Raw genomic sequence first — 14,250 nt, forward strand, 5'->3', positions numbered from 1 at the left:
TTGAAATATATATTTTGTAATATTTTTCACCTTACAACACAGGTTGGGGTTGTTATATACAGCAAGGCTAGGCAAAGAGTATCCCTTGGGATATCTGTGTGTTCACCAACAATTGTGAAAAATAAATTGTTTTGAAATTTCTGTCAAATTGGTTTTGAGAGAATATTTAGTTTTGTTCGAGCAGTCGATGAAATATTGGACGATATAAATATATCTTACTACATATTTGAAACAAATATTTCCGAAATTATAAAAATTACAACTGTTAAGATGTATATATTTGATAGATTTATTTTTGACAGAATTTGTAAAAGGATTCACATATTAGGATAAGGAATTTATTTCATATTGACCGACAAATCAATTGTCCTTCTAAATTAATAGACATTTTCATATCCCCCGATTTCTATGAAATGACATGTACAGTCTTAGTCAATATTAGAAAAAATAGCAAGATGCGATGTTTATCATTCTGTTTGTAATTCATACAAATAGTCTTTTAGAACCCAACGCAGGAAATGAGTTTCTGATCAGCATAAAATTCTACGACTATTTGCGTATGCCAGCCTGTATTATTTTAAGAAGGTTAGCATGTTATGTCCGAAATTATTAAATAAAAATAACATCACAATTATATAAAATTTCTGAAATTGAAATAATTCTACAAATAAATCTCCGAATTGTCTGTCACAATATTAATTTTTTACCAACAAAGTTGTTTTGAAAACAGAAAATTTTAAATTGAAAATTTAAAGATAACAAATTATTTCTCACTCTGTAAAGAGAGGCAAAAAACACTTGCAATATTTTGTTATTTCAAAACACATACAATCACAAAAAATTTTTAAGGCTCTCTGCCTTGCCCTGATATACAGTCTGCAATTATCGTCCGATCCTCACGAAAAAGGCACAGAAGGGCTAGGCCTATTGTCTTCAAAGATGTCCGCAATATATTTAGGGGCCGAAATGGAACAAAAACGGAAAAAAATTCCTGATCATACAATTGAAGCAGTCGACACGTCTGAAAAGAGCGTTAAGGACATAACATAATTTCAAAAGCGGAATCTTCAAAATGGATTTGGACAATAAGGGGCTTGTAACATATTGTGGTGTTGTAGGGTATCACATGGTCGGCCCCGCGCGACTATAGCCTTTGCTTACTTGTTTTCATACTAATTTCGGCAAATGTTGGTAATTTGAGAAGAAACCATCATCATCAAAAAAATTAATTCCCATCTTTCGGTAATGGGTATAAAAGAGTAATATCTTTGACTATTCTGAAATCATTTTGCCCTCAATTATGAGGTGGAAATACAAATTCCAAATTACAGCTCATTTTAATGGAAAATATTGCTAAGCTCTTTAAAACACCGAAAATTCAGCTGAGTTTTCACATGAGGCTATTATAGACGTTCTTTATCATATCGGTTTTTAACACTCAAATTAAAGCCTATGGCTGAAAAATAAGAAAAATATGTAGCACCGACGGTAGGTGAACATCTATAATAATTTTGGCCATGAATATTTGTTTCTATTTAGAAATTACTATGCAGTCAATCCTTTTTTTTAGATGAGTCAGATCTGTGATCTATTATGCTTTAAAACCGGACCGGGCCAGCTAGTATTCATATGAAATACTACTTTGGCCCTTAAACGAATACACCCAGAGAAAAAATGACAACATCCGTGTATGAAATGACCACATCCGTGTATGATAGTGTATCAACCACGTTTGGTGTCAAAATGAGCACGCTGTTGTCATTTTGACACCGAGATTTTGGCAACGATTTCAACAACAGATGTGCATGAAATGAGCACATACGTGGTCATTTCGAGCACGCCCCGTTGTCAGATTGTCAACGCTTCGTTGTCAGATCGTCAACGCTTCGTTGTCAGATTGTCAACGCTCCGTTGTCGGATTGTCAACGCCCGTTGTCAGATTGAAATCAATGGTGGTCATTTTTTGATATCCGTTCCTTTTCCATTTTATACCCTTAGTAGAAGAAACGACATTTTTTGAAAAGTATTTTATTGAACGAAACCAATTACATAAATTCAATATAAATACATATTTGATTTAACAAAACAATTCGAATTACATATATTCAATGTATAGAAACAAATTAAATTAACTTAAATCTGAAATAAACTTTTCCATTATTCATAGGATATAAGTGAAATGGGTAAGTAATAAAATCTAAAATTGGTATTAAAAAAATTGTATCCTCATTCAGAGAACCAACTTCATACGATTGTAAATGGTAATCAAAGTTTTTAACTTTTACTTGGTTACATAAAATGTAAACATTTTCATTTTCAATTATTAAATGTTTAATTTTGAAAAGTTCAATTGCGGCATTATTTGTTGCTAAATAATAGTTTTTTTTATACCTAGTTCCCTTAAAAAAAATGTCATCAGACACTTTGCAATTTTGGTAATTTAAAACTGGCTTACTTTTTTTGTAACAATATTCCTCTTTTGCCAAATCTTCGATGGTATGCGTATTAATGATAACATTTGGTTCTAAGTTATCTTCGTGTTTTAATAAAAAATTGGAAAATTTCAATCCAGACTTAATAGATAATGAACGACAGGGATTTACTCTTGATGTAGTATTTCCTAAATAGGCTTTTGCTTCCTTGTGTTTAGCTTCGAATCTCATGCTCCAGAGATATTTAAGGGGACCACATTTTCGGATAGCTGTGGGATAGTGGACAAGAAAGTGGTGTTTCGGTTTTAACGAACCGTATAATGTTATATAAAGTGAATGGTGATCTCTAATTAATTCTTCCAATTTTATTAAATCGTCTTCTATATAACTTGGTCTTAAAAGTAAATCGATTATTTGTAATAATATTATAAAAACTTTCCAGTGATCGTTGGAGAAAGGAATTAAATCGCCTACCATTAAAGGTAAAAAATTAGTAAAACACATAGTTTCACTAGCTGTCATTTTTAAGTTATAGTTTTTCAATCTACATAAATCTAGTGGTCCAGATTTATTTCCCACTTCAATTTCTCCAAATTGGAATAAAGATTTTCTGCTGTTAATACAATCTAACGTAACAATATTTTCTTGAATCAGCCCGAGAATTACATTAGACATATCGTAGACACATATGCCCTCGAAAATGTCATGCATAATATCAAAACAAAAATTTTCAGTGACGTTAAAATTTGGTAAAGATTCGAAGATACACTTGTTTTTAATACCTGTTTCTTGAAAATTATTTTCCAATACATTTGAGTTGTAATTCTCTTGGTTTCTTAAACTATCTAAATGCTGAATTGCGTCGAATTGCATTTGGGACTTTTTTCTTCTACATACCCGGCAAAATCTTTTAGAGTTAAATGATTGCACGTAGCCTAAAATACTATTAACTGCTAAATTATCTCCAATAATTACACCTAAAATAAAATGCACCTTCTGAACACTTTGTTGAACACAAATTTCAACCCCTTCTTCTAGAATTTTTAACTCTTCTACAAGATTGTGAAATGAAACTTCATTTCCACGTTCTTTTAAATCCTTTGATGGTATAAACGCAGCAGTTAATATATAATCAAGTTTTGACAACAAGTGCTGTGGCATTGAAGGAAAGCTAATATAACAACCACATATGGAAAATGTATGGGTTCCAAGAGGATTATTAATTTGAAAATCATCCATGTAAAGGACATAGGGAATAACTAAATTGTACTGATATTTTAATAATTTAGTTTTATATAACTCACCGTTTGTAAAATTTTGTAAAACAGGTGAATTTAGGAATTTTTTGGAGTTTTCTAATGTCAAATCTAAGAGATTTGGAATTTTAAAAAGGGCACTTATCATGAATTTCAGTGGCATTATATAAATATTGGATAACTTTGGACCTAAACTGGGATTTCCGCTGATAACAATTTCCGAGACTTGATTGCTAATTACATAAACCTTTGGATCATCATAAAAGTTTAGTTCTTTTAAAATTTTTAAAAGTCTATATTCCGTTCTAGTTTCTTCGAAAGGATTTTTACAAAAGTTTAGTAAGTACCTTAAGTCTTCATAATTTGGATGATCAGTTATATATTTTTCAATTGTACATGAAATGGATGAAAGCAGAATTGAAACAGAATGTTGTATTTCTATAACATGATTTCTAGGCATATAGCTTTGACCATGTAATTGTAAAGACAGATATAAGGTTTTCTTTTTCAAAACATTTAAATCCTTTTCTATTGTATTGTTGTTAATAACAGTTTCACTGTTTGTATAATCATTTTCTTTTGATGATGACATTTCAACTGGCACATTAATGGCTTTAACCATTGGTGGAGCTTTTGTGTGATTCTTGTGAAGTTTTTCTAAATGAATTCTGAATGACGTAAATTTTGTAAATGTTTGCTTACAGTTGTCCTGAACGCATTGTACTTTTAAAAATTTAGTGGACATTAAATGGTCTGTTTTCAAATGAGCTATTAAAAGATTTGCCTTATCAAAATGCTTACGGCAACGAAAGCAAATATACATTTTGAATTGTACTTTAATTATTGTTGCAGAAATTAATAAGTGAAGTCAAATTAACTGATTTTATATCATATACAGTATTAATTTCATAAAAATATTTTTGGATAAAATCCATGGAATTTGGCAGGCATTTGGATATTTTAAAGAAAGTGCATGAAAAATTTTAAAACATGTATCTAAACATTCGAGGAACGATTGAAATTTTAACAAATTGTGGTTAAAAAAAACATAAAAACCTTTTATATTGAAATCGGACAAACCCTCCACAATTATAAATGGCTGTATAGTTAATCCAGCATTGTAATACTTTTCAGTGACTGTATCAATTTGCCTTTTATAATCGTTAATTGTCGGTAGTCGCAGTACGAAACTTTCCTGCGAATCAGCTATTGTTACTTTTTTTCGTAATTTACCGTTTCCACATTTAAACCTAGCAGGTGATGGTAAAACTGAATTCAACAGTATTGCGTATATATAATCTTGAGCATCTGCAACCGAAATATAAAATAAATATTACTTTTAATGTTTATGATAAATCAGGAATTAAAATTTACCTATGCTGCTTGCCGTCAAAACATTTGCGAAGAGTTGTTTGCAATGTTCGTTATGAATATTTTTCCCATAATAATTGTAAATTTTTTTCTTAAATTGGTCCCATTTAGAAAGTAGAAGATTGCCTTTCTGTGGATACATAATATCGAAATCAATGTTGACCTAAAACGAAACATTAGTATCCATATACAAATAAATAGCTCATGGCTACTTACCAATTCTGAAGCTCTTGCATCGGACAACTTCGTCCATTCAAGGAGAAATGTATGGCTACTTAAATTTTTTATATCTCTTTGCCGTATGTTAAAAGATCTTTTCCATTTTTCGCAGATCGATCCCCAATCATTACATTCTCTTAGTAAGGAAGCTTTCAATGAATTTTCAACTGATTCATCAATTTCGGGAACATCTTTGTTACAAAAATTAGGAGATGTGTGAGTTGCTGCTTTGCTTGTGCTAGGCTCGGAAATCAAAAGCTTTATTCTTTTGGACTTCTTGTTTCTATACTTGGCATAAAGTTTTCCGCTTGCGTTGTTCTTTCCTTTTCTTGAAATGTAATAATAATCCTAAAAATAAAGACATATTATAAGTTAAGAAACTACATAATCAGATACGTTGTTTATATTGTTAATCTTACCCTCATTTCGTTTTCAAGAGGAAAAACGGAACAAATTTCATCCAATATGCGCATATAGTCTTGAGTGTAAAGAGTAACATTGTTGGTTAAAATATCTTCAATAATTATATTAATTATATCATCTCTTTGCTCGTCACTTAATTTCTTATTAACGCTACTACATTCAAGCGCTAGTTTCCCCTTCGAGGTATGTGTTAACAATTCCGTTAGATCCTATAGGGTAAGTGTGCCTATGTTCGGCATGTCCCAGTAGTCGGCACTTTTTATTTTTAAGCCCAAATAAATGAAACTATTATAACTAAATATATTTTGTTTACTTCAAATATATCGTCAGCTATCTTTGTGTACAATTTCGCTAAGAAAAGATTATTTATTCTAATAAAAATTAAATTTTTGTCTGTGAAGGTCCTCAACAATTCATATTCTTAAGAAAAGTACAATAAAGACGTCGAATCAGTTTAACTAAACAAAAATATTATATTTTAATGAATTAATTTATTATTATTATTAATTATTCTTACAAAAAAATTGGTATGCCGATTGTTGGAACATGCCATACCGACAATTGGCAAGTGGTGCCGACTACTGGCAAAAAAGCATTGTTTTAATAAAACTACAAATTTATGAAATTTAATAAAAAGTTATTAAAACTTTATTTATTATTGCAGAAACAATACACAATTTCGAATCTGAATAAATTAACTTTGTAATAATTGGAAAGTTCCACTCAGAATGGTGAGCGATTAAAAACGCGAAAATCCTAAAAGTGCCGACTACTGGTACACTTACCCTATTAAATAAAAAAACTACATTAACTATGCTTACACAAATATTACTCTTACCTTACCTCTGACAAAATTCCTTTGGCTTTTGAGCAGTTCGAACCTGTAGTGTCGGGAGTACCAGGAGTACTTGCAGGTGTCTCGTTGCGTTTCCACCATTCACCTATTTTAGATGGAACTGACATAGTTTCGTCATCAATCCCGAGCTATTGTTATGACAATATTAATACTGAGTTCAACTCTGTAAAACAAATAATACGTACCTTTCGTTTTTTCCAAGCAAAGAGCTTTTCTCTGAATTCAACACGCAGTCCCAATGGTGGCACTGCTTCCTTTAAATCTTCTTTTTTCAAGTACTGCAAGCTGCGAAATGTTACATGTGATGCTAAAAGAACAAAAAAGAAAATTCTTTGTTAATTACACTGATTAACTGAAAAATTCATTTTTATTTACTTACCTTTTAATTGTTCAAAAAGCGACTCCATATTTATTCCTTTTAAGAACTCCCTTAACATATAATCGTCCTCATTGTTTTCCGCATCTTGACTGCTGCAATGGTTTGTATCGCGAACCACAACAATATTGCCATCGATTTCTAACAACTCACCAATGATATTTTGAGGATCTTGCGAATTATTATTCATTTTCAATAAATTTTTTGCACAATGCGTCCTTTCTCTTTCAATAACACGGAAAAAATGGTAAATATGCAGCCGATTGCACACGAGTAAAAAAATGACAACGGTGGTGCATGATTCATACACGGTAGTTGCTAAAATGGCAACGATCGTGTACGATTCATGCACGTCGGTGTACAAAGTAACAACGGTGGTGCATCATTATGCAGGTGGTGGTGCATAATTCATACACGACCGGTGTCATATTGACAACGACCGTGTGTGAATCATGCACCACCGTTGTCATTTTTTACTCGTGTGTAATCGGCTGCAATTACCAATATTACAAATGGACAAATTAAGCACGGCTGTTGTTGGTACCGAAAGTTGACCACGTCTCGGTGTCAATTTGAGCACGTTCGTGCACAATTCACCAACAGCCGTTGTTGAAAAATATAACAACGGGTCGTTGCGAAAATGACAACATACGTGCTTGATTTCGCAACGGGATTTTTCCCTCAGTGTATATATGTATTTCTGGTGTTTAGATAACATATAGACATTTGATTTGGATGCGGGAGGACTTTCCCTCTCTATTTTGGTTCACGATGCGAAGCAAATTTTACTTTTATAATCTGCAGTATTTTCCCTGTAAATATTTGTATACCCTATACCACTCTGTGGTCTGGGCAATATGTGTGCATTTGTTCGTAACATGGAAACGAGTTCACATTGTTTGGCACAAGGATAAACCCTATTCAAATTGGACATAATCGGTCAAAATTTAGAAATAGTTCCCATATATATCATCGTCCGATTTGCTTTTCATTGAACACCAAATGTGTAATATAGAATGGAGTTTGGCACATACGACCAGATTGCACCTAAAAAAGCATATTAAATTTTATCGAAATGGGTTCAGATATAACCTTAGCTCCTAAATATATATTTTTCATACAATTTGTTATTGTTTTCCCATACAGTCGTAATATGCACTCTGTGACAACGATATTTGGAGAAATATGACAAATACAGCTCAGAAATACCTTTGCCAAATTTTATCGAGTTCATATTTAAAACTAAAAAAAAGATTTGCTTCGCTTGGCCGAAAATGGTGAACTGCCGAATTTAGTTTTCTCCGATGAAAAAACATTCGTTGTCCAGCAGTTTGTAAGCAAACAAAATGATCGTGTTCACTTGCCAAAGAGGTCAGCTGAAAATGTGCACCTTCGGTTGGCCACCAGAACTCAAGTGCCGGTCATGGTGATGGCCGCTCGTATTAATCGACAGTGGCATCAGAATAAATGCCGAATATTATCGCGAAAATATTCTGGAGGGTGTATTAAAGCCTTGGGCATGCAAACATTTTGGCCACAGACCTTGGACATTCCAACAGGGCTCATCATCATCGGATTCAGTACGCTCCACCCAAGAATAGTTACAAAATGAGGTTCCTCGCTCCATTTCCATCGCATAATGGCCACCAAAATCTCCGGATACCAATTCGTTGGACTATTGTGCCTGGAATATTTTGGAGAGCAAGGTTGGCACTAAAAATAACAAATTGTCGATCACCTCAAGCAAGCGCTTCGCCGGGAAATGGCCAAAATACCGCAGAGCAAAATTCGGGCAGCGTGTGACGGTTTCATTGGCAGTTTGAAGGCCATAATTCGTGCCGAAGGTGACCAATCCGAACAAATCTAAACTTATTCTAAAATTTGGTGCTATTTCCGACATTTTTATACCCTCCACCATACATAGTATGGAGGGTATATTAAGTTCGTCATTCCGTTTGTAACTCATCGAAATAATCATTTTAGACCCAACAAAGTATATATATTCTTGATCAGCGTAAAATTCTAAGACGATTTAGCCCTGCCCGTCCGTCTCTCCGTCTGTCCGTCCGTCCGTCTGTTGTAATCACGGTACAGTCTACATGAATTAAGATAGGAAGCTAAAATTTTGCACAGATCTCTCTTTTGTCTGCAGGCGGACCACGATATCTTACAGTCCCCATATAACGGTACCCACCGATATTCGGTATTTTGATGATTTTACCCACATTTTTCAACGAAATTGTCTGAAAATCCATATAAGGAGTTCCTTATAGGTACTTTATACCTCGGAATAGAATCATCTATATAGGTCGACGATATCGTATAGCCCCCATAAAACGGTACCCCCCGATATTCGGTATTTTGATGATTATAGCCACATTTTCCAATGGAATGGTCTGAAAATCCACACAAGGAGTTACTTGTGATTACTTCATCCCTTGAAAGAGAATTATCTATATAGGTCGACGATATCGTATAGCCCCCATATAACGGTACCCCCGATATTCGGTATTTTGATGATTTTAGCCACATTTTTCAACGGAATTGTCTGAAATTCCACACAAGGAGTCTCTTATGAGTATTTCACTCCCTGAAAAAGAGTTGTCTATATAGGTCCACGATATCGTATATCCCCCTTATAACGGTACTTTCTGATATTCGGTATTTTGATGATTTCCGCCACATTTCCCAATGGAATTATTTGAAAATCCACACAAGGAGTTCCTTGTGAGTACTTTACCCCCAGACATAGATTTGTCTATATAGGTCGACAATAGCGTATATCCCCCCATATATCGGCACCTTCCAATATTAGGTATTTTAAAGATTTCAACTGAATTTTCAATGGATTTTATTTTTTTGAAAATTTTCTAATTCGTTCCAAATGGTGGAGGGTATTCAAAGTTCGGCCCGGCCGAACTTACTGCTTATTTACTTGTTTGCTTTCATTCAATAAAATTTAAAAAATGTAAATCATAAATCATTTCATAAGTAATTTCATTAATCTATATATATAAAAGAAATTTGTGTTAGTTACTACGCTTATTACTCAAGAACTGCTCTGATTTTAACGATTCAGACAAATTCGGAATTGTCTCTTAGCGGAAAAGGATAATATCCAAAAAATTCGCGTAAAAATGTGAAATTTAAACGTTTTCATTTTGACTTTTGAAATGTACAATAATAATGTTTTATTTTGCATGATAACTTTCATTTTGACTTACTATTTTTGAATGTACATTTGTAGTGTTTTTTTTTTTTTTTTTTTTTTTTTTTTTTTTTTTTTTTTGAATTCTAATATAATGCGTACTCTTTTTAGGGTGTTAAAAGCGGCATCGGACAAAACTGGTATTTATAGATTTTATGTATTTATTGTGTAAGTGAAACTATCTGAATAAAATCATTTCAGAAGAGGATAAACTATGAACAAAAAAAATTAATTTTTAATTGGTACGAACAGATTTTTTAATTCAATAACCTTTGTTTAATTGTCTCGATTTCTTGAGAATTGAATTTGCAGACGGGCTACATAGAATGTAGTACCGAATAATGTGGTGACAAAACTGAATAGATGATGTCGAAATAATTTTACGCGGTCACATAAAGGTCAAAGGATAATTACTTTTTAAAAATCACTAATAAATTAAAAAAGACTACCTAATTGCAAAAATTTTAAAATTGGGAAAAATCGAGAAAAAATTTCAATGGGATCGAATTTCAAAATTATAGTACGTTCTGTTGACAAACTTCGTAAGGACTTTTAGACATTTGCTATAAAAAATCAGTGAACAAGTCTTTTTTTAAAATGAGTGCGCAGTACAATGTTAAATGTCGATCTTTCATGTCTAAAATTGACATCTAGCTTTCAACTCCAGGACCTACATCGTGATTCAGCTGGAAGATGCGAACAGATTTAAACAAACAAAATTGACCGCCAAAGCCTTATGGGTTCATTTCAAAACGTGGGCCTACTTCTTTCATATGACAATAATCTCTCCAATGAGAATTCAAAATGCAAAATTCATTTAGACTGCAATCGGCGAAATGCCGAATATAACGGTTGTAAGTAAGAAAAGGATTTATATCCTTCCAGAAATGCTTCCTAATTTTCAAGATACCTTCAATCGATTTTGCAGGTCAAGATATGGGTCATAACCCCCAGATAAAGGTACAACCATGGTACAATGATATTGTAACTAAAATTGCCTTTATTGAATAATTAAGTAAGCTTTTACAGACAGAAATGCTTTTTTTTAATTATGTGAAATTTGGTTCCCGAGAGGTTTTTTTTATTGGTGTTATTGAGCAGTTTTTGTTTATAAAAGGTGATGGGAATACTCGAGAGTGCAGCAATTGAGAAGTATTGGTAGAATCGGAGGCTAGAGGTATTAGGACGGCAGCAGAGGAAGGTAAGTGATGAAAGAGACCAAAGCTGGTAAATTCCGGGTGATTGCAGAAGTACTTGTTGGACGGACTTCTAGTCATGGGCGACGGAACTTCCTAGCGTTGGAGCGAGACGGTCGCGAAATGGTGAAACTTCCAAGCACACCACTAAACAGCACCTTGTAATCTCCGCGATCCACACTTCTTTCCATTTCAAGCTATCCAATCTTTTTCTTTTTTCATCCAACACACAACTCAACACTCCCTTGTTACGTTCTCCTTTATTTTTCGTCCAACCCAAAAAAAAACATCTTATTTGCTTTACTGACTCATTGTTGTGGTACTAAAGAGAGTGAGATTAGTACCGAGAGATCTTTGTGATAGCGGTTGATTACAGCAACAACATTTTTATCATCTTTCTCTCCTTACCATTACATTGTTCTTTTGTATGACTTTGCATTTTCAAGTTCAAGGTCAATGTTAATTCTCTTTGACTTTTGGGGTTCTTTTTACATAGGGGGTCAATGCATACGTTGAAATAAACATTTTGAAAACACCCGAATTTGAATATTTTCTGAACAATTTTTTTGTTATTGAAAAGAAAACACATACATAAACAAATAAAGATGACATATTAAGCCAAGAAAATAAAAAAATTAAAATCATATGGTATCATAGCCCTACCTTGATATCATTGTACCATGGGTACAACCCGATTTCAAGTATATTTTAAATTCTAACAATATTTATAATACTAATTTCGCAAATGATGGCAATAATATGCCAAGAAACCATCCTTGCAAAAAAAATATCATAGTTTGGTATCAGCATCATATGATTTAAGATATTTTCGAGGTCTTGGCCATTTTTCAGTCAATGGCTGAAAATAAGATCAGGCTTTTCAAAATATCTAAAACCCACGGTAGGTGAACATTAATTATAATTTTTGCATGGATATTTATTTCTATTTTGAAATTACTATGGAGTCATTACTTATAATAAAAATTGTGCCGCTTACATAAGTCAGATGTGTGATTTACTATGCATTAAAAATTGGCATTAAAGATGTAGAATGTTATTATTAATAATAATCTAAACATTTTAATATCGTTGGTGCATTAAGATTCTATTCGCTTCGATTGCCTTTATGTATAAATATGTATATGTATGTCTTTATGTGTATGATCATATATGAAACATTGCTAAATTAAAGCATTGCAAAAAAATTTCTTAATCAATTATTTATCAATTAAAAAATGCTACCGATACAACTTTCAATATCATACAAAATGTCTGAACATGGAATTTCCAATAGATTTCGGGTTCTAGTTTAAAATGTCACGCCTTTCGTCGTGATATGATTATGCTAAGTAAGCAGTCCAACAGCTTTTGAGATAATCGGCAAAAAAAACAATCTTATATTTTCAAAACAAATTTAAACAATATATTTATTTATAGCACATAAATATCAAATTCTATGGCGTATGACGTTTGTCAAAAATGAACAATTAACAATTGGTTTAAAATAATTAAATTCATATTTGTTTATTGCAACAGGAAATCAGCGGATGTCATTTGTTAGCCATTTTTCAATTCTTAGAGACTACAAATTAATTACAGCGGAAAAAGAAGGTGTGTGATAACACTTAACTTGTATCAGTAACACTTACCTTGTATTGGACAATTTTGGAAGACTACAGGCCGCAAAAAATATGCTGCTTAAGAAATCTGCAGCTCCAATCGCAATAGATGAATATCTAGACATAAGTGTAAATAAACTGACTGATATTCTCGTAAACTCATTTGAAGAATGTTGTTTTATTTCCGAAAGAAGAAGTCTGCCTACAAAAACATTTAAAGGACCGGAAACTTGAAAGGTTGTCCGAAGACTTGACAATTGAGATCAACGCTAAAACTTAATCCAGAATACACAGCGACTACAATCCGAATATATTTTCTATATTTGCCATGCCATAAGCCTGATACCATCAAATTTTAGTTACAGCGCTGCAAATACTCATATATCAAATCTCCATTCAAGGAATGTTGAAGTTTTCTTTGGGATTCCGGAGAAAATTAAAGCACAAATGTTCAAAAATTAAATTACAGAAAATGTGTCTTATCTACCATTTTTGTGTTGGGTATTATAGTTAATGGGAGTTAATATTTTTACTCAAAGACATATCATACTTTTTCTTCTAGCTGCAGTAAAATTAAAATGTTTGGTGTTGTCTTTGGCCTTTTGAATTATGCTGCTAAAAAGGTTGAGTTCTACCACATTGGCTATTCCTGGTCCCTTTAAATTTTATTTCATAATACTGAAATCGTGCCCCATCGAAATAGCGTACGTCCATCTGTCTGTCTGACTGGTTGGTGCACACGATAACTCTCGAAAGGAGTATCCGGTTTTATCCTATCTTGACACATCGTAAAATTATTATCAAACTTACATCGAGTTCGATGTTGGCCAATATCCACCCACTCCTCCTGGCAGCTACCCCACTAAAGGTCAACATAATTTACCCAATCGATCAATAAAGGGTCGACCAATTTTGAGCAAACTTGTAGATCCTAATATTTTTGTCAGTGGTAGGGCAGGTAAGAAAATGGCACATCCTAATATTTCCAACAACACAAAATCATGTATGAAGATAGAATACATCCGCCTACTCCTTCTCGTTAATACTCCCCCCCCCCCCCCAAATTGGTCAACATTTTTAATAATTATACCTTTTATAAAATGTGGAATAAGAGACCGATTGTCTTCAAGTTTGGACCATCACAATATTGCGAAGATGAAATATATATGATCTATCAAGTATCTTCCCTACAACCGGTCAAACTATTGAATAATTATATGTCTCAGAAAATACAGTACAAGCACCCTGGAATTTTAACGTTGAATGGACCAAAAAGTTTGTAACACTTCGAAAT

At 32.9% G+C, this 14,250-nt stretch overlaps 1 protein-coding gene across 1 annotated transcript; it reads right to left on the reverse strand.

Moving 5' to 3' along the window:
• Nucleotides 1-4,638: 4,638 nt before the first annotated feature.
• Nucleotides 4,639-7,622, reverse strand: LOC131805460 (uncharacterized). The gene is made up of 5 exons (XM_059128634.1): nt 6,937-7,622; nt 6,743-6,864; nt 6,545-6,685; nt 5,276-5,910; nt 4,639-5,222 (listed from the first exon to the last, which is right to left on the reverse strand). Exons 1-4 carry the CDS (start codon nt 7,121-7,123, stop codon nt 5,680-5,682), a joined length of 681 nt encoding a protein of 226 aa, XP_058984617.1. The 5' UTR covers nt 7,124-7,622; the 3' UTR covers nt 4,639-5,222; nt 5,276-5,679.
• Nucleotides 7,623-14,250: the final 6,628 nt, after the last annotated feature.

Source organism: Musca domestica, unplaced genomic scaffold (assembly GCF_030504385.1).
Source record: "Musca domestica strain aabys unplaced genomic scaffold, Musca_domestica.polishedcontigs.V.1.1 56, whole genome shotgun sequence".
In the NCBI taxonomy this organism is placed as follows: domain Eukaryota; kingdom Metazoa; phylum Arthropoda; class Insecta; order Diptera; family Muscidae; genus Musca; species Musca domestica.